General features: G+C 38.2%; 1 protein-coding gene across 3 annotated transcripts in view; it reads right to left on the minus strand.

The window, feature by feature from the left end:
• The window catches only part of MAPK10 (mitogen-activated protein kinase 10), a 177,035-nt gene that overhangs the window by 2,033 nt on the left and 156,318 nt on the right, over positions 1 to 18,684 (minus strand). For all 3 annotated transcript variants that reach the window (XM_065665211.1, XM_065665213.1, XM_065665212.1), the window contains 4 exons: positions 16,137 to 16,319; positions 14,337 to 14,461; positions 3,393 to 3,456; positions 2,742 to 2,819 (listed from right to left, as the gene is read on the minus strand). In XM_065665211.1, coding sequence (XP_065521283.1) covers positions 2,742 to 2,819; positions 3,393 to 3,456; positions 14,337 to 14,461; positions 16,137 to 16,319 — 450 coding nt within the window. The remainder of the gene's footprint in view (positions 1 to 2,741; positions 2,820 to 3,392; positions 3,457 to 14,336; positions 14,462 to 16,136; positions 16,320 to 18,684) is intronic.

An 18,684-nucleotide genomic window follows, 5' to 3' on the forward strand; every position in this document is an offset into this window, starting at 1 on the left:
AAAACTGACCAAATAGGGCAGCAACTAAAAGTAAGGGAGGGAAGAATAAAAGAGCAATTTTCAGCAAGAAAGGGATTATTTAACAATCCCAAAGGTTGATTAAAAGTAGTGGCTATTCCTCACATGCATTTAATATTCTCCCAGCCATGGGAGAATATTCTCCCAGGTATGGCCTAGACCCTTTGAATAGTGAGTATGTTTGTAAGTGGTACAACATCTGAATTTATAAATAAAACAGATCCATTTAGCAATTCTGTGACACGGAAAAAACAGAAAAGCACAAACTACCATCTAAGATTAAATTCAATGTTTATGTGTACATGTGGACATGCATATATTGGCGTACATGCAGATGTCATTTGCATGCATTGCTCACATATTTAAGTAACACATATATACACACCTACACACAAATCTTTCCACTTAAATCAGCACTACTAGTGCCTTAAGCATATAGGTTTGGGCACTGTGATCTATGAAAGATAGAAGTCAACTAGATAAAGTGAAAAAAAATAAAAGCAATAAATTTGAAAGATTCAAAGATGCAGGTACTGAAGTTCAGACGAAGGAAGACTGATTAGGGATGTGATAATGGAATTTATGTGAGCTAAGAGCTGCCAGAAAGAGAGATGGAGGGAACTGTTCTCCATGTTCTCTGGAAACAGGGCAAGAAATAACAGAGTTAAACTGCAGCAAAAAAAGTTTAGGCAAGACAATAGAAAAAAACTATTTGAAAGTCTACAAGGTAGCCTGCAGAGTTTTGTTTGGAATAGGCAGTAGAAGTATCTGCTGTGAACAGTTTCAGACACAGTTGATTTTATTTGTTTGACATGAGCATGAGGGGCGCTTGAGATTCTCCCAGGGCTTCATATTTCAAGCTTCTTGTTGTCTTCACAGGACAAGAGGAAGCAGTAAGTGACCGACACTCTGATACACAGGCACTCTAAGCAGCCTAAACTGTCTATGGGCATCGGTTATCCTTGGTGCTGTCAACATCAGCTGTCTCCCTAAAAGCTCTACACCAAGTAGCCACAGAAACTCATCTCCAGCTTGCCTGCAGTGATTATTTATACAGGCCAAATCTTAGCCTGCTGAATTCTTGCCAAGAACATTGAAAAGCAAGCAGTGTGTGTGTAGTCTCCCTCATTTCTCTTATGCTCAGAACTGGTGACACATGTCATCTCATTCTTTCAGTATTTCATTCAGTGGAAAAAAAATTAAGTCAGATGCATGAAGTGATGAAAAACAGGAAATCTGATGTTTCATTAAAAAGCTTCCTCTCAGAGCATTTCTTAAGTAGTTGCAATACCTGTTGGTGCCTAACAATCCAAAAACAGTCAAAGGGAAACAGCAGAAGAAAGACTAGCAAGAAGTGGCAATTTTGTGTATTCTGAAATGTTTTATATAAACAATAAAAACCTTTCACATAGGAAAAATAGAACAGAGAATACATAAAGAAATCCCTGGGTAGTAAATTCCTGAAACCAGCAACTACAGTGTTTCTTAATCATAAATGAGACTGCAAACACCATTCTTTGAGAGATGTTCTAGAATGAGGATTTATCAACACGCCTGTCAGGACCCCAGATTTCTTTCCAGTGGTGGTACAGAAGTTTGGTAAATTAATTCTGCAAGTCCTATGCTTTGTTTGCTACTCAACAAGAACACAATGGATTGTCCACAATATCCGACATCATCAGTGTCAAAATCCGTGTGCAGTACTAGTGCTCCAATATTACCATCCAGCACTCCATTAACTTCCTCCACTGCTGCCATGTTTCTCCTTGTCCTGCTAGCTACTAATGATGCATTCTTGTTCTAACATAAATTTGGCTCAACAGCAAGTGAAAAATGAGAATGCGAAAAATCTCTCTGTAAAAATATGCAGTAAACGCTGAATTAAATGATTTTACTTTGAGGAAAGGCTCTGTAGAAGGTAGTTTTACCTATAAACCCTATCAGAACACTGCTCAAAAACTGGGCACTCCAAGTCTGCCAATGAAAGCATACCGTCACAAATATGTGGGAGGTGGAACTAGATGATCTTAAGGTCCTTTCCAACCCTAACTATTTCTATGATTCTATGATTTTATGTATTTCTGTGTACTGGCAGTCACAGGGTGCATTTCTTGAAAAGACTGCTGATGTGAATTTTCCTCAGTTAAAATGTAGTTGTTAATTAATTTTTTGACAGGACTTAAAGAATCTGTGTTTGAAGACAACTTTCCCTTCTCACTGAGGTGTTAATCAAGCTTGTCAGCAAGCTGATCTAATGTTATCAGACTTTTGAAAGGATGAACTACCAGAGTAGATACCAGAGGCTTATATGAGGGTGGGAGGGGTGCTGTATCACATATATGTCCAGCAGGTGGATACTTGCTAACAGCACCAATTTTGTATATCAATTAAAAAAGTATTAATGCAATTATCCATAAGCAGTATAATAATAATAATCTGAGATAAGCCTTCCCACCCACAGGAATATAATCTATAACCACAGATCTTTCCATAGAAAATGCCAAGACAACAATATCTCAAATAGTCAGCAAGACTAATTTTTAAGTATGAACATGACACTGGAGCACAATTAAATCAAGGTTATCCCATTAGAAACACTGGATTTCACAAGAACTTCTAAATCGGTCTGCATAACTGCAAATGTAGGCAAGTACTTCAGCTATTTCCATTCTCTTTTTGTCAGTACAGAAAACATGTCAAAGTTATTCAATGGGGCGGAGTACCTGAAGGAGAAGGCTGTCCTTTTACTACACCATTTTTAGTCTTTTCTTCAGAGTTCATTACTTCTTTGTAGATGAGTTCTGAAAGAGAGAATTGCAGCAGTTACAAACAGGAACCAGTGCCTATGATCAGGAACAAAACAACTGTCACAAACCACAGTGCTGTAGCACTCCGATGGACATCCTAGGTCTGCTCTACTTTGTGTTCACAAGTCTGACAGCTCTACTCACCTAAGACCTCTCTCTTCCATTCCCCTCATCTCCTATCATCTCTTTTTGGAGCTGAATTGAGACAAATAGGGTTAAACACAACACTTATTGCTTAATGCAACACTGTCTGGAAATAAAGCAGCATGGTAATACAGTGCTTTTTACTGTAGCTAAAGTTCTGATGTATCATCCTGCTGAACAGGATTCTGATCTCCAGGTGATATCCTTAGATTTCAAAGAAACAGTGCAATCCACACCTCTTGTGTTAACATAGATAATGCTAGTCCTCAGGACGTTTCTTACATCTTCACTGCCAAAGCACCAGTTTGTAGGACTAGTGTCAATTCTTCATGTCAAAAGAATTCTTTTAGCTTTACACAGACACTTGGCAGTGGGACACAGCCCCTGAAATACCCTTCCCATATAACTCTAAACTGTAATTACCTTTCCATTCCTCAATTGTATGTTCTCTTTCATCCAGCTGTTTATCATATATCTGAGGAGGCGGCTGCAGGACAGAAAAAAAAGCTGTGTATTCAATTGTTAAACTGTAAATAATTAGGAGTAATGATTTAAGTAAAGGTAAATTCTCTTTTCCCTCTTAGTTATCTATCCTGTACATGAAAAAACACATGAAACACACTGGAATATTAAAGGGATTAACACTTCTGGAATTTAACTCTTTATGCAGAAGAAATCAATATACAACAATCTTTTAAACAAGAGCTATAGTTGCAGTTGAAATAGAACCCAGGTCAACAATGCTATTATGCTTATACTGAGACCAGAAACCACAAGCAGATTGCTTGCACTGGCAGAGAAAGTACTGTCAGAGTAACAGACAAATACCAACCCTGATTAATTAGTAGTAAGATTACTATATTAAAGTTGCCCTTTAGACAACTTACTCATCATACTCACTGTTATATGACTTCTCAGAGTAACTCTAATTTTGAAGTAAATCTCTGCCAGAATTTCTGATCCATATTGCAAATTCCCAAGCTTTTCAGTATCCGTATTTTTAAATAAATTTGCTTTGCCCAGAAAGGTGTGTTTGGTTTGGGTTTTGTTTGTTTGTTTGCTTGTGTGTTTGTGTGTTTTACTGTATTTTTTAGTTGATGAGCGTTACAGAAGTAGCAGATCCTGGAATTTCTGGAGTTTACTGAGACAAAAGCAACTAGAATTTCCAAGAGCCTGAATACCTGCTTTCATTGGGCAACTAAACCATGTGTTCATTGTCTCTTCTGATGAGAGCTGCCAAATACAGCAGCCAAGCAAAGCAAGGGACTCTCCTCCTCCTTTCTTCCAAGAAGCTTCATCATCCAAGGTAAGAGCATCTAATGAAGATGAAAAGATCTACAACTCTAACTTTCCTCTGACTTTCATCTTGGGCACTTGGCCATTGCATCCCTTTCAAGACATTCTACTGTTAAATGCACATTTACCAAGCTGCTTTCTGAGTTGCTTAGAAGTTGAGAATTTGTTCTCAAGACTCTAATACCATCAGTCCATTAATCTATTTGCATACTAACAGATACAACTGAGAAACTGATGTAACATGGACGAGGAAAATGATATGATAGCTGAACTGGACAAGTGTACTGAAAACAAAACAGCTTCTTGTATAGTGACATTTATACTGGGGCTAAAGACAAGGGAATTATGTGAAGTTGTGGAATGCCTAGTCTCATACCTGAGAAAGCGCAGAGAGCACCCGAAACGTATACTATGCGTTAACATGAATGTCAGGCCTCAGCAGGGGTACCTGAGGTTTTGCTGTGTCAGTAAGGTAAGACACAGTCACAAAAGAAGTATGAGTCCAAAACTAATGCATCTATTCTTTTATTCAGCGTTAACAACTCTTCTTGGGCCCTTCCAGTGAGTTTAGAAGTTTAAGACATATTCAACCAAAATCAGTAAAAAACTCAGCTGGGACTTTGTGTTTCTGATGTCTCTAATATGAGTGAGCTGAAAGCTATGGAAGAGTGTGGATGAGCTCACTATTGACCCTTGGGATGTGGTAAGCTTGCTCCATCCCTCCAGCTGAGGCTGCTGCACTACTGCTTAGCTACTCAACCAGCCCTACAGCATGCATTTCGTAATGGGGAAAACAGAGAAAGCTGGCAAAGACAAGGAAAACCTGGGGCGTTAGGAGTTTACAGGAGATTTACAGGGCCTGTCAGTTCCACTACGTAGCTGGCTCTTGGCTTTTCATGGTAGCAGTAGAGGAGGCACTTGCCTGAGCTGTAATCTGAACCACTGCTTCTCTGTCAGCTCAAAGGAAAGCAGGTAAACCAAGTCGGACAAGAATTTCCTGCAAGTCCCTTTCTTTCTTAAAGCTTTAGGGAGGGGCTTACAAAAAGCACAGGCTGTGGGTAAAATAGCTCTTACCAAGTGTAAACACTTATTTTACACCTTCCATAGAAAAATAGGGGTATTTCTCCCCCAGCCAGAAATAAGAGGACAGTCTCCTTCACTGCTTGAATTCCCAAACACAAATTACAGAATCAAGAGAAACAAGCAATCAGAGGTACATTCCTATCCTCAGTTCATAGAACCATAATACCCTTGGGTTATGTGTCTTCTAATTTATTTCAGCTATGTCTTAAGCAGGCATAATTGGTTAACAGACAGTAAGAAAAGCAGCAGTAATTATTTCCTAGATTAAAACATTCTTGAAATGAAGACATTTTTCAGGGAGAGGGTCCAGAATTGTTTCATTTGTTACCAAACTCCTTTTCTGTTATGAAAACAAGGGAGAGCAACCAAACTGTACTTCACACACCACAGGATGGCTGAAACTGCACCTGCACAGCGCTACTGCTCTACTAGTATTTCTACTGCAGACCTTTATTTGTGAGCTGGCATAACCCACAGCAATAAAACATGGCTCTCAGCAGGAATGCAAGAGCCAGGGGTCATAAATACTCAGTGTGATAATGACATGTATAAATTCCTCCTGTTCACGCAGGCAGGATCTCTGCATCTCGAAAGCTTGTGCAGAGCGTAGGTGAATGGCACGTTGCTGAAAGGCTAAGTCAGTGCTCTTATGCTGGGAGAAGTGAGGCTTTCCCATCTGAACTGCCTGATATAGGTAAATGAGTCCTTAAGACATATTTTCATTGATTCAAGGCAGAGCGGAGCTGAGAACACCACAAGTTTCAGGAGTTAATTAATCTTCCCATGATTCTCATTAACCTTAATGAGAACCACAAAACTTGATACACTGTTATCGACCTACAGGCTGACCACCCATTCTTTGCTAATTTCTTTGTTCTGGGTTTTTTTTTTTTACCACTTTCTAAAATTAGAGGGAGGAAGAGAGGTTTCTAACACAAATATTATATCAATGGAGCAGACAGAGCAGCTGCCATACCTGGGCACACAACTGCAGTTTTGGTGCAATGGTTGGTCTAAAAATGGCTTTGCTTCCCAACTCAAATGCCTTAGAGAATGACTGATTTCATCATTATGATTTTTCTAGGTGGATGCAGCTGCAGTATTATAGACATTCCTATAGCCTGTACAGGTTTTAGAAAAGGTGTGAACTAACATTAAAGCAGAGTGTGAATGAAGCCTAAGGGTGGCAGCATCTAGCTTCAATTTTAGGTAGCCATTTTCTCCCCAAAGATTTATTTGTAAGCAATTGCAATTGCAATAGCAAAGAATAGAATCTATTTTTGGATGCAGAAGAGAAGGAATTCATTATATTTTTCTCATACATGTTAAAATAACAACTTGTTGTTTCAGTGGTGTTTCAGTGGCTTTTCTATTTTACAAATTGATCTAAAAAAGTTTTTTGCATGAAATTTACCATTCATTAAGTAGAATAAAAATTACAAAAAAAAAAAAAAAAAAACCCAGAAAATATCCACATGGATGTTCTTCTAAACCAAAACCAAAACAACACCCCCCCCAAAAAACAAACAAACAAAAAAACACACACCACACCACCCCCCGCCCCAACAAACCCACAAAAGACAGCGTTTTCATGTGGTTAGGTAAACATCAGGAGACTACTGGATTTGTTACAAGTAGTCCTTTCTAATACCTTACTAATAGCAGGAGAGGAAAAGTTGTACACTAAGGAAAAAAAAACATGTTGGGGCCGATGTATTCTCACTTTCTCAAAGCAACACAGATTAGTTTGTATGACACTGCTAGAAAGCAAAAAGGAGTGGGCTGGAGCTCACACTTGAATAAATCCTGCAATCTCTGTCCCTGCCTCTGCAGAGCTAGTGCCAGCACAGTGAAGACCTTGGGATGAGCTATTTTTAGAAAGCTGTGCAGGAGTAAGGCTTGACTCTGCATCTGTTCCCAGAGTCTCTGTGTCTGGAGCAGTAGTTGTGAAATGGCATACAAAGCAACAATGGAATTAGCAATATATAAATGGAGGCAACGGAGGCTGTAAAAATTAATGATGTGAGGTTAAACAATTTAAATGGCTTAGACGCTCATAATAGGTGAATATAAAAATTCCTTTGTGTTTTGTTACAACCTAGACTATGTTACTGATACCATTTACATATTTATTTTTGCAGTGCAAGAAGAAGTACAGCAGTGTGCTATTGCCAGAGGCCTGAAGTCCCTTTAGCTAGAGAGCAAGGTGTGAAGGGCCACCTTGGATCTCACCCTGTATTGCTCAGGGACTCCACAATCATCTGGCCATGATCTCTACTATGGATATGGAAAAAGAGATGCCTCTGTGCCCATTCATTACTTGGACTCTTTGCAGATCCTTTTGTAAAACTCCACAGATAGTGTCCATCAAGGAAACTGTGGTCTGAGCTGTTTCTAAGCAGCTAGACTGTAAGGATACCATGCATCAGGAGTCGAGATTACTTGGCTACAAACAGCTTGCAGGTATGTACAACAGCATGCTGGAAAAAGGTTTAGTTTGACTTTGAAAAGAAAAAGAAAAAAAAGGAATGCCTCTTTCTTCTCTAAGCAGTACCTCTCACTGACATTAACAAAGAAAGACTGCTGCAGAAGCTGTACTCAGCTTCCATAATTAATCAGCTATAAATGGATAGCTGTCGCTCACTAGAGGGAATATCTGTGCAAATAAAAGCTGTAATCTGTGCAAATAAAGCAGAGCTGTAAACTTCTTTTGTGAGACAACAGATGGGCACCATCAACTTCTAAGCAGCAAACCAAACGCTGTAACTGACTGCTAAAAAATCCCTGTGGCAGATCACCAAAGAGTTTAGATACAATATCTTTACCCAAGGGGCTAAGCAAGGGAAAAGAATACCAGAAAGGAAGCACAACCTGACAGCCTTGATTTTGCTATGAAGCGTCACATGTAGTGAAGGTGACACCTTCTTTGAAGTGGTGTTTGCCAAGGTCATAGAGCTCTCCAGAAGCGCTTGTCCTTTGACATGGATGCTGAGCACTCAGCTAAAATAAGAGATGTGTTTCTTTTTTTTTTTTTTTTTCTTATGACAAACTATAAAGCTTTAAAGTAATTTGAACAGATTGTATGTAACAGCTGATCATGGATAGTTTATGCAAGACTAAGGCAATACAGCAGCAGTTTCTATCCTGGATCTTGGACTGAGAACCACAAACCAAGCTCTGCTCACAAGCATTGTAGGAAACAGCATCACACTAGTAAAAGATAACACCCGAATTGCCATGCACAGAGAAATGAATGATAATTCACAGCTCAGCCCCTCATGGGGGGTTCTAAATGCAGCGATACCCCAGTGAAGTATAAATCCTATGAAAATAAAACCAATTACCAAAGCAGTGTGAATTCCAGGAAATAAATACCCCCAAAACCTATCACTGTTGTAAAATTCTGTCAACATCAAGATATGCTTAAAAGGGATGTTTTTGACATCTGATCTTTCCATTTTTTTAGGAAATCTCTCTTCTAAATTCTGACATATGTCAGATAACAAGCAATAACTGCAGGAACAGTAGATTCTAAGATGAATTTTGAAATCAGTTAACAAAAAAATGTCAGATAAGTATGACAAATTTTGCTACTAGGTTTGTTCCTATGGGATGGAATAATAATATTCCCAAGTAGGAACCAATATGAGATCACACAGATATTAAAAAAGTTCCAAAAGAAGTCATTTATAGGTGAAGAAAAAAATGTACAAGATAAAGGCCTAAACGATTGCCCCCAAATAACAAATATTCTTCTAAGATAGCATCTTCCTGAAATGTACAAATAAATCGTTTTGGCCAGGAACTTAGTTATTTTTTAATGGAAGAATGCAATAATTGTAAAGTTCAGGGGAGGAATAGAAAGCAGCCACAGTCTTGCATAAAAATGTGACATTGATGCCAATAAATAGTTATCTCTCCCATTCAAAATGATTTCTAATGTCAACAATATGTAAGGAATTAGACTGGAGAGAAGGCAGCTCAAGCCAATGCAGTCCTAGCTAGCAACTGGCACAAGTTTTACGAAACTTGATTTCAGAGCCACCCAGAGCCACCAGGTGGCAAAGCTAAAAACTATTCTAAACCATGTATCTAGGAAACCATTCTGTTCACATATAGGCAGCACTGCATAAACATATGGGGAGATGTGAAAAATTAAATATCAGATTTGGGATTTATTCACAGATCATCTCAATGATGGGTAAGAACTTACAGCAACTTCAAAAAAGGCAGCTGTGTAAAAGAAAATGTCTAAAAGATAGCATTTTCAGCCAAAAAAGCAGAAAAGCTAATATACCATCAGGGAAATACTAAGAGTGTCTACATTAAACAGCATAGTCTATATGTGGAGGCAAGAGATGTTAAAAATGTCATCTTTCCTAAAAATAGAACAAGAGCACTTTGAAGGTGAAAAGGTATTGTATGTGTCATTTATTCATTGTAATAGCCCAAATGCTGTTATGTATGTAAATATAGCACAAGGGTAATACGCATCATATTTGTTTAAAAGTGGACTCAAGACAGTTTGTACATAGGAGACACAGGAAGAAACAACCTTTAACTGAAGTATAAAACAGAGAAGTGAGGTTTACAGGTTCCTGTGCTGCTCTTCTGAATTTACAATAGATTTCCTGCATAATATTAGCAAATAACACTTTTCCACTTTGAACTCTGTTTCCCTATGTATAACTTAGGTGTGATTGATAACAGATTTCAACACTACCTAAAATCACAGAATGGTTTGGGTTGTGAGGGACCTTAAACATCATCCAGTGTCAACCCCAAAGCCATGGGCAGGAACACCTTCCATTAGACCAGGTTGCTCAAAGCCCCATCCAACCTGGCCTTGAACACTTCCAAGGATGGGACATCCACAGCTTCTCTGGGCAACCTGCCCAGCGCCTCACCACCCTGACAGTGAAGAATTTCTTCCTAATATCTAATCTAAATCTCCCCTCTTTCAGTTTAAAACCATTCACCCTTGCCCTCTCACTACATGCCCTTGTAAAAAGGCATGTAAAAATCTTGGGAATTCCACATATTCATAAACATATGTGTATATTTGCATATTTAAAAAAATATGGTAGTTATAATTGGTTGAATACAGAAATTACCTTAATTGTGAGTAACACTATTCAAATTAATTCCAGAGCAAGGATGCTCTACCAAACCTAATGCTGTGGCTTTATTATAAAAGATACTGCAACAAGCTGAGTGGTCTCAGAAGAAGTGGCTAAGCAGGTTAGTATGTTAGACATAAGAGTTTTCACTAAATCCAAAATGTAGCTTACCCACTCATTCTGCAGGTAAGTTTAAAAACCATGCAAGGCCTGTTTCTAAATGTAAATCTTCTAAATTTTTCAGAGCTGTTGAGGGCTTCAGATGTGGTTTGCTTTTACGCTGAAGTCCGTGGGAGAGTCACAGTTTTGTTTGTGTAATCTCCTGCTGTTAGTGAATAGCAAGTACCACATTTAATAACATCATCTTCTTCTCTGTATCAGGGAATCACAGCGTGGTATTGAAGGTTGACCAGAAGAGTTTAATGCTGCTACATACTGGTGTAAAGGGTATCGCATTCCTACCACTTCCCATTTGTTTTATAGTCCTTGCCCATTAGAATGAGACATAATGGTTTTATTGTCCCCTACAGCCTGTGAAAGACTATAAACTTTAAATAGACTTATAAAAAGGAACTATAACTGTCTCACTAGTCTGCTTTTTAACAGGGCAGGACAGGGCTATTTCATCTAATACCCTCACATTCAGTGCTGTAAATCTTGGCAGACTTAGAGGGTCATTATATCCAGGTTAAACTTTGACATCAAATTCTCTGCTTATTCCCAGTGTTGTCTCCAGTGCTTTTCATGGTCTACTCCAGCACACACTGACATTTCATGACATTGCGACGGATCACTTAAAAAGTCCTGTCACGTTAACTGCTTTCAGTTACCTGTCCTCTTAGGCCTCTGAACCAAATGAATATTGTACAACAAATGCCTAACTGTTTTGATAAAGCCATTTACTGGGGAGAACAAGCTCCAAAGTTAACTAAGTTAACTAAATCCCACCCAACTGTATACTGGTTGAAAACACCATCTTGTTTAATATATCTGTATCCTAATTTCCGATCCTATCAGGGTCTTGTCATGTTCCCCAGCATGCACACTTACAGGGCAGTCTGTGAAGAAGAAGAAAAGTTTATCACATACAGGCACCTTGCTGTCTTGTAAAGAACTAACAGCTGATCAGACATCAGGTGTTCAGCCAGAAGTGGTAAGTTTTAACACAAATGCACCAGTAAAACTTTCTTTCCAGTGTAGGAATAACTACCCCTCATAGAGGCACTGCCTGGGTTAGTAGCAGTCCCAGAACCCCAGGACATTCTTTTGAGGAAGAACAGAAAGCCACCAATCTCCCATGAATCTGTTTAAGAAAGTTACTCCATCATTGAGACAATGCCAATGAAAACACAGACTGAGTACGCTTCAGCAGCTGAATTAAATACATGAGTTAAGTTTTCTCCAGAAAATAATTAGTAAATGATTCACAGCTAGCCACTGAAGGTGTGTCAGCATGAACAGGTGGAAATTTAGAATTTAATAAACTGTTAATTGAAAAAAAATTAGATGAAGAGGAGTCCTCCAGTTTAACTTTCCCTCTGAAAATGAGAATGGAAAAATAATGAGTTTAAAGGCAAGCCAGGCTCTTTCTACAATTCTTAGCACTCTGAGAAAATACAATGAATATTTATTAATCCCATGTTCTTCTATTTGGGTTACACTGCACACAGTCTGAACCTGCCTGTTTTTTAACATGGTATGGTCCATGAAGGAGAAGGGTCTCTGTACCCTAGTGTGATTGGGGTCAAAGAAATTCAGTAACACATCACTGTCAAAACACTCATGTCAGAAGTATTGCTACAATACTATAGTATATTATTGACAAGGTATAGCATGTTTTGGAAGAGAAAACTTTGAAGAGAGACAGGGAAAGCAGCTGAGGATGTTGATGTTCAGCTCATGTTAACTACACAATAACTGCAGAGAACAAGGTGAGTAAAGGGAACAGAGGAACTTTATCTAAAATGCAGTTCAAAGATGCAAACTTAGACAACATTGAGCTATTGGAAGCTGAAACTTTTAAGATGCTATTCTTTGATGTTCAACAGGATAAATGACAGCTTGGTTTTCTGCTGCTTTACACATTCTGTAGTCATTTACTAAGCAATAAAATATGTATAACAGTGAAAATGCAAAGAATGTGATTTGACAGCATGTGGCACAATGTTTATACAGGTACCTATGGTGACAGGAGGTGCCTGTGAGACTAATACCTTAGAGAACTAGAATATAATTACTGCAGGCTTTTGAAAGCTAGTGGGCTCATTAGATTCCAGTCAATTCACCTGGCCAAAAGTATAATTATTATTCCTGTTTTACAGTCATGATTCAGAGAAAGGATGTGTTTTATTCTAGATTATTTGAGGACTCTATGCTACAGTTGGAAATTAAATTGTTGTCTTTTCTACCATAGAAATACCCAGATCTCTGTCTGTGTAAGAGTACGGTAATATAAGGTTCAATATCAGCTGTAATTCTAGTTGCGTGTGGCAAGTTTCTCCTTCTAAAAGGGCAACTTCATCATGACAAGAATTCTACTTCAATATGAAACACAACTAAAAGCATACGCTTTGGGCAAACAATTACATCAAAATACACACTGTACCAAATTCCCTTCCTGTTCTGTGTCAGAAGTGGATCTCCATGGTTAAACTCACAGGCAAAGCACATCTAAGAGACATATCCGAGTTCTGACATCAGAGTAGATGATAAAGAAGAGTTAAGAAATCCATGGAAATACAACAGAAGTATCTGGGAATGGAATGACATCTTCAAGAAGGATGTGAAACTAAAATGTACATGCCAGCTGGTAAAATATTTCAGGGTATCAAATGTTTGCACTTCAGACTGATAAACTTTCTTCTTGAAGGAAACCAAACAAGACATAAAAATTAAACGCTATCTATAGCAGAACCATCCCCTGTAAAGCACTCCTAAGTAACATACTCTGCAAAATTCCTGCACATGTGAAATCTGCTGGGGGTTTGTGCATTCCATTTGCTTTTGATGTTTACTGCACTTTCAGGATCACACACTGAATTGAAGCATATAACTAAACAGCAGTGATTTAATTTTGCAAGATTCAACTCTGTTTCCTGTTGTGGTTAAGCAAGATCTCTAAACCTTTTGAAATACACTGGTCTCATACATTTAATACATTGTATTACAGGGAACAACTGTGAATTTATACCTATAGCTGTTATGTCACTGAAGTGCCTACTGACTATACTTATTCCTGTTAAAAACAGTCTCATCAAGGTATGTGGGGAGGTGTCTAGAGCATGACAGGGTCATAAGAAAAAATCCATTTCTGTTTGCACACAGTGTACATGATAGTGAACATTGAACCATGGCTCAAGAGAACACATGTGCTCCTGCTTCATTTTAAAGAATAACTTATATCCTGGCAAGATTTTTTTGAACCCTGACTTCAGAACTTTGTACTGTTTTGTTTAATTCTTCTCTCCACATATATCCTTGAACACAAACACAGGAAGTGATGTTTTCTGTTTTCCACAAGAAAAGGTTTAGAGAGAAAGAGAGTATCTTTTGCCAGACTAATTTACATAGCTAACAAAACCAGGTGAGCTACTAGGTTCAAACCCCTTTCTTCATGTGATCTAGAAGAAAGCAGAAAATAGCTTCATATACTTGAAGTGGTTCTGCTTCTCTAATCTCTTGTCAGTTCATCTAACAAAGAGATATCTCCTGTCCCTACAGATCTCATTTCATGTAAATCTGAAGACCCCCACAGTCACAACATTGTTTCTCTATAGCACACTCGTTATCAAGCTGCTGTAAAGCAGCAGGAATCTATGAATCATATTTGCATTTAGTAGTCTGAAGTAAGGAATCACGCCTCACTTACCGCCTCCACTTCTGCCGGGTCATACCAGACATTAATGTATGGATGCTGTAAGGCTTCATCTACTGATATTCTCTTGGCTGGATCAATGACTAGCATCTTTGATAAAAGGTCCCTGGCTTGGCTGGCTAGAACAATGAAATCAGATAAACACAGTATTAGTACAAAACAATCACTGCCTACAGAAGAGGGTTAATTGCGTTAGGAAAGTAACAATGACACAATGCATTAGAGGCAATAATGTCAAGTCTGTAGCCTGGGATCAATGCATAATTGTATAGAAGTGCCTAGGAACTGCTTAAGTTTTGTTTGTCCCACATAACAAAGTTTAAATCAGTGGGATACATCATCCTCCATTACTGAAATGCACAGCCTTAAATATACCTTTGTATTTTATGTTATTTACCTGATAATGTAGCCCATTGTGCCTGTCAGGCCACAGGTTCATCCTTCTATTATGAAAATTGTTTCTACCATTTAGAGTTTGCAGCAAATATAAACCCATGTGAAAAAATTACAACATGTATTTCTAGTGTTACTATCGATGTAATGTTCTAAGCTCTTCCATGTTCAAGATTATTTCTTGTGGCAATGAAAAAGAAAATGAAGGAAAAAAAGAGATGTAAGTGCATAAATATTACTAGGGTGAGTAAAAGTAGTATCTAATTAAAACATTAACATTACACTCTGGTGAAATACTTAGATAGGGTACGGGTAATACAGTGGCGCACAAGCAGATTTTTTAATACACTGGTTTTTATTCTGTGACTATATCTTGAAAACTGGCATTCAGTATGCTCAAATGCACGTGCTTCCTGTATCCAAAAGATAACAGCACTGTTTGATAGCTATTTCTATTCATTAGCTCCAAATCCAAGAAAATTCCATTATTAAATTTTGTTGTAGTAAGCATATAAAATTCTGTGTATCCAAAAGCATCTGCTCAGACCTTTCAGTTCCAGAGCAGAGACAGCAGCCTTGCTATGAAACAGTTGTTAATTGAAAGAGTATTCTAAATAATGTAATGACATGCAAATTGCAAGCAACTGAAAACCTTTACATGCTATAGTAGTAAGAGGCCCCAAGTATTCAAGTGGTGTAGAACTGGTCCACAGTAAAAGCTTGCCGGGTGCCAGAGCTGTGATAAGAAATCCTTTCTATACTTAACACACATTCATCTCTTTCTAGTTAAGGTCAATCCCCTGCTCAGGTAAAACAAAACTTCAATATACAATTAAAATCACTGCAACTTAAATTTTACAGGTGTGTATCTCATCACACTGAAACTAAGTTGATGCTCTAATTCACATATACAAACAGACCCACAGCATTTTTCTAAAGAAATCCACCAATAGCAGATATTAAACCTCAGCTACATGGGTGATAATGTTAATATCTTTTTATTGCCTACTAAAGGTAGAGCCATGAGGCAGGAATCTGGCTGAACCCCAGGGCAAGCGCTGAGATCTTTCAATGAAGTTCTAATGTTTCTTTGCTTGACAAGTTTAATAATAAGAGTATAAGAACACCTCAGATTCTCATGGTCAAACAGAATGGCCATAGGGATATACTCAACACATCAGTGATACTGTATGTTCCCTTGGCTGGCCAAGCACTGTGGGCTCCAAAAATAATTTCCAAAAGCTGCCTCTCAGCCGAACAAAACCGATGCAGGTATTTGCCTCTGCAGCTAACTGCATTAAAAGCAAATGCAACTAGAGAGAAGGAAAACTGACCAAAAAATCCCCAATTCATTGCATTGTAACTTTTGACATCTGAACTGCATCCCTTTGTCAGACATACCTTTGAGTTTGTTGTGTTCTGAGTCAGCCGGGAAGAGAGAGTCTGGAAAAAGTTTGGGGAAAGTGAGGCCAGCATACTTGGGTCTGTTCTCAACATAGTTCCGTACTGTTGGCTGCAGCTTCTTCATGAATTCAGGACAGGGTGTTCCCAGCTGCTCAATAACTTTGTTCCACTGATCAATATCTGAACATCCATAGTTAAGGAAGACAAAACACAACCTGCTATGTAGTCTCCTGACATAATGGGTATGACATCTCCTGGGGTAATGGGTTAAAACTTAAACAGGGGAAGTTTAGATTGGATAGAAGGAGGAAATTCTTTCCTGTTAGGGTGGTGAGACACTGGAATCGGTTGCCCAGGGAGGTTGTGAGTGCTCCATCCCTGGCGGTGTTCAAGGCCAGGTTGGATGAAGCCTTGTGTGGGATGGTTTAGTGTGAGGTGTCCCTGCCCATGGCAGGGGGGTTGGAACTAGATGATCTTGAGGTCCTTTCCAACCCGAACTATTCTATGATTCTATGATTCTATGACATTTCTATTTGAGTGTTCTTGGGGAATCCTCAGAGCTATTTCACTACTTTCATAACATCTTTACAGTCACTATCTTTTTTCATCATCATGACTCCAGGTCCTAAGGCGTCCAAAGGGCAAAGCTCTCTTTCACAACTGTACCTAGTTGAGGGAACTGTGTGCTCCTAAAACTGTCACCAGCATGGTAAAATACACAGCTGTCTCTTTGGGCCAGTTTCTTATAATTTTTACTTTGAGCTTGTAACCCAATGACTTGCACTCCCTTTTATTACACGCAGGTAATTGCCTCTATGTCACCCTGACAACATGGGCACAGCAGGAAAGAATGACATTTTCACCTGCCCCCTATATTCAGTCTATGGAGGCTGAGACACCCAGCTGGTTCAAAGGAGTTCCGCACGTGACGTAAGTCACCCTCAATTCATCTGCTTTATGCGCGTATTTTCACTCTCTCCCATAAGTTACTTATTAATATTAATTATATATATAACTTAATAATTAATAACATAATTATTGTTAATTTTGCTAAACCCACCTAATCAGAAACCCCTCAAAAAGCAATTTGTTTGGTTTTTATAAGAATGCACTAGGACTAATTTTCTATAGACAAATGATGCCTCAGATATAGACAGATGTTTCTCTTCAACTGCAAATGTGATGGCTGCACTGCTAAACAATTACTGACTAATAAGAAACAGGCTTTCAGGCTTAAGAAGAAATTGTAATACAGCAATTTGTACTGAGCTTTGTTGTTTTGTTTTGGTGGACATTTTTTTTTTTTAGCTTTCTTCACGTAAACACTGGGCATCTGATAGGTGTTACGTAGCTCTTCCAGCCATGCTCAGAATAAGCCTTACTCCACCAAAGAAAAAATATATATTATTAAACAAATGTCTATAAATCAGTACCATCTCTATGTCACACTAATTTGCAGTGGTAAGAATCTGATGACAATATATTAAAAAAAAAAAAAAAGAGGAGTGCATACAGCCATGGGTGCATTGATGTTAAGAAATGTGATGAAATGAGTTTCATCAAGAACATTTTGGAAATAAAAAGTTTTTGAAAGACAAACATCAAAGCATTTCAGCACAGAGTTTTTTTAAATTATTATGAGCAGTTATTGTCATAAGCAGCATTAGTATTTGGGAAATTCCTCCACACTTTACACAGTTCCTCACAATCTAGGAGAGAAATTAGGTCTTCAGAATGAAGATAATGGGGGGAGGGGGCAAGTTTCGCAAAAGTCATCTCTTTGGTGCAGAAGCAATTTCAGATTTTCAAAAAAGTGTTTTAGATTGGGGAGCTGGAAATGACATTTTTACAAACCTAGAAAATTCAAGACAGACTTAACTTGGGTTCACCTGAACTGCTTTGTTTTAACAAAAATCAAATAATTAATTTAAAACTTGCAGCTTTGCTTACCAAAGTGTTTAGAGGAATGCTGAAACAGCATCTTGCATGGTTTTAATTTCAACTGAAAAATGTTGCTAGAAATAGCAATGGTCTTTAAAGATTTTTCTGAATATCTTTAATTCTAAAACTAATCAAAGATTTATGTAGATCGGTCCCTCGCACACACAGACTCCATAGGTTGTATTTATTTTGTATTGCCTATGAAAAGCCTCTTTTTCTCAACAGAAAACTAAGGAATTGCAAAACCAAATTTATCCAAGACTATAGCTCCTCAAATCTTGAATTAAACAGTTTATGCGAGAATAAAGTGGCTTGACATTTTAAACCTGTATTCAGGTTGACACACCTCATTGTTTGATGGCTGGACTATTTCAGAAGCAGGTCTTTCTGAGGAACTTGAAGACAGAGAATGTGTAAATGCTTTGCAAACAAGAACAGAGAATACAGAAATGAAATTGCAGTTAGTTGTGCCTAGAGAAGCTATTGTGCTTAGAGAAGCTAAGTGGGTGAGAAAGCCAAGGTATAAAAGCATCACTGGGAACATTACCTGTGCAGGTTGAGTGAAGGCCATTTGATAAACAGGGAGGACCAAATATACTTGCTT

The sequence above is a fragment of the Lathamus discolor genome, chromosome 1 (assembly GCF_037157495.1).
Source record: "Lathamus discolor isolate bLatDis1 chromosome 1, bLatDis1.hap1, whole genome shotgun sequence".
Classification (NCBI taxonomy): Eukaryota; Metazoa; Chordata; class Aves; order Psittaciformes; family Psittacidae; genus Lathamus; species Lathamus discolor.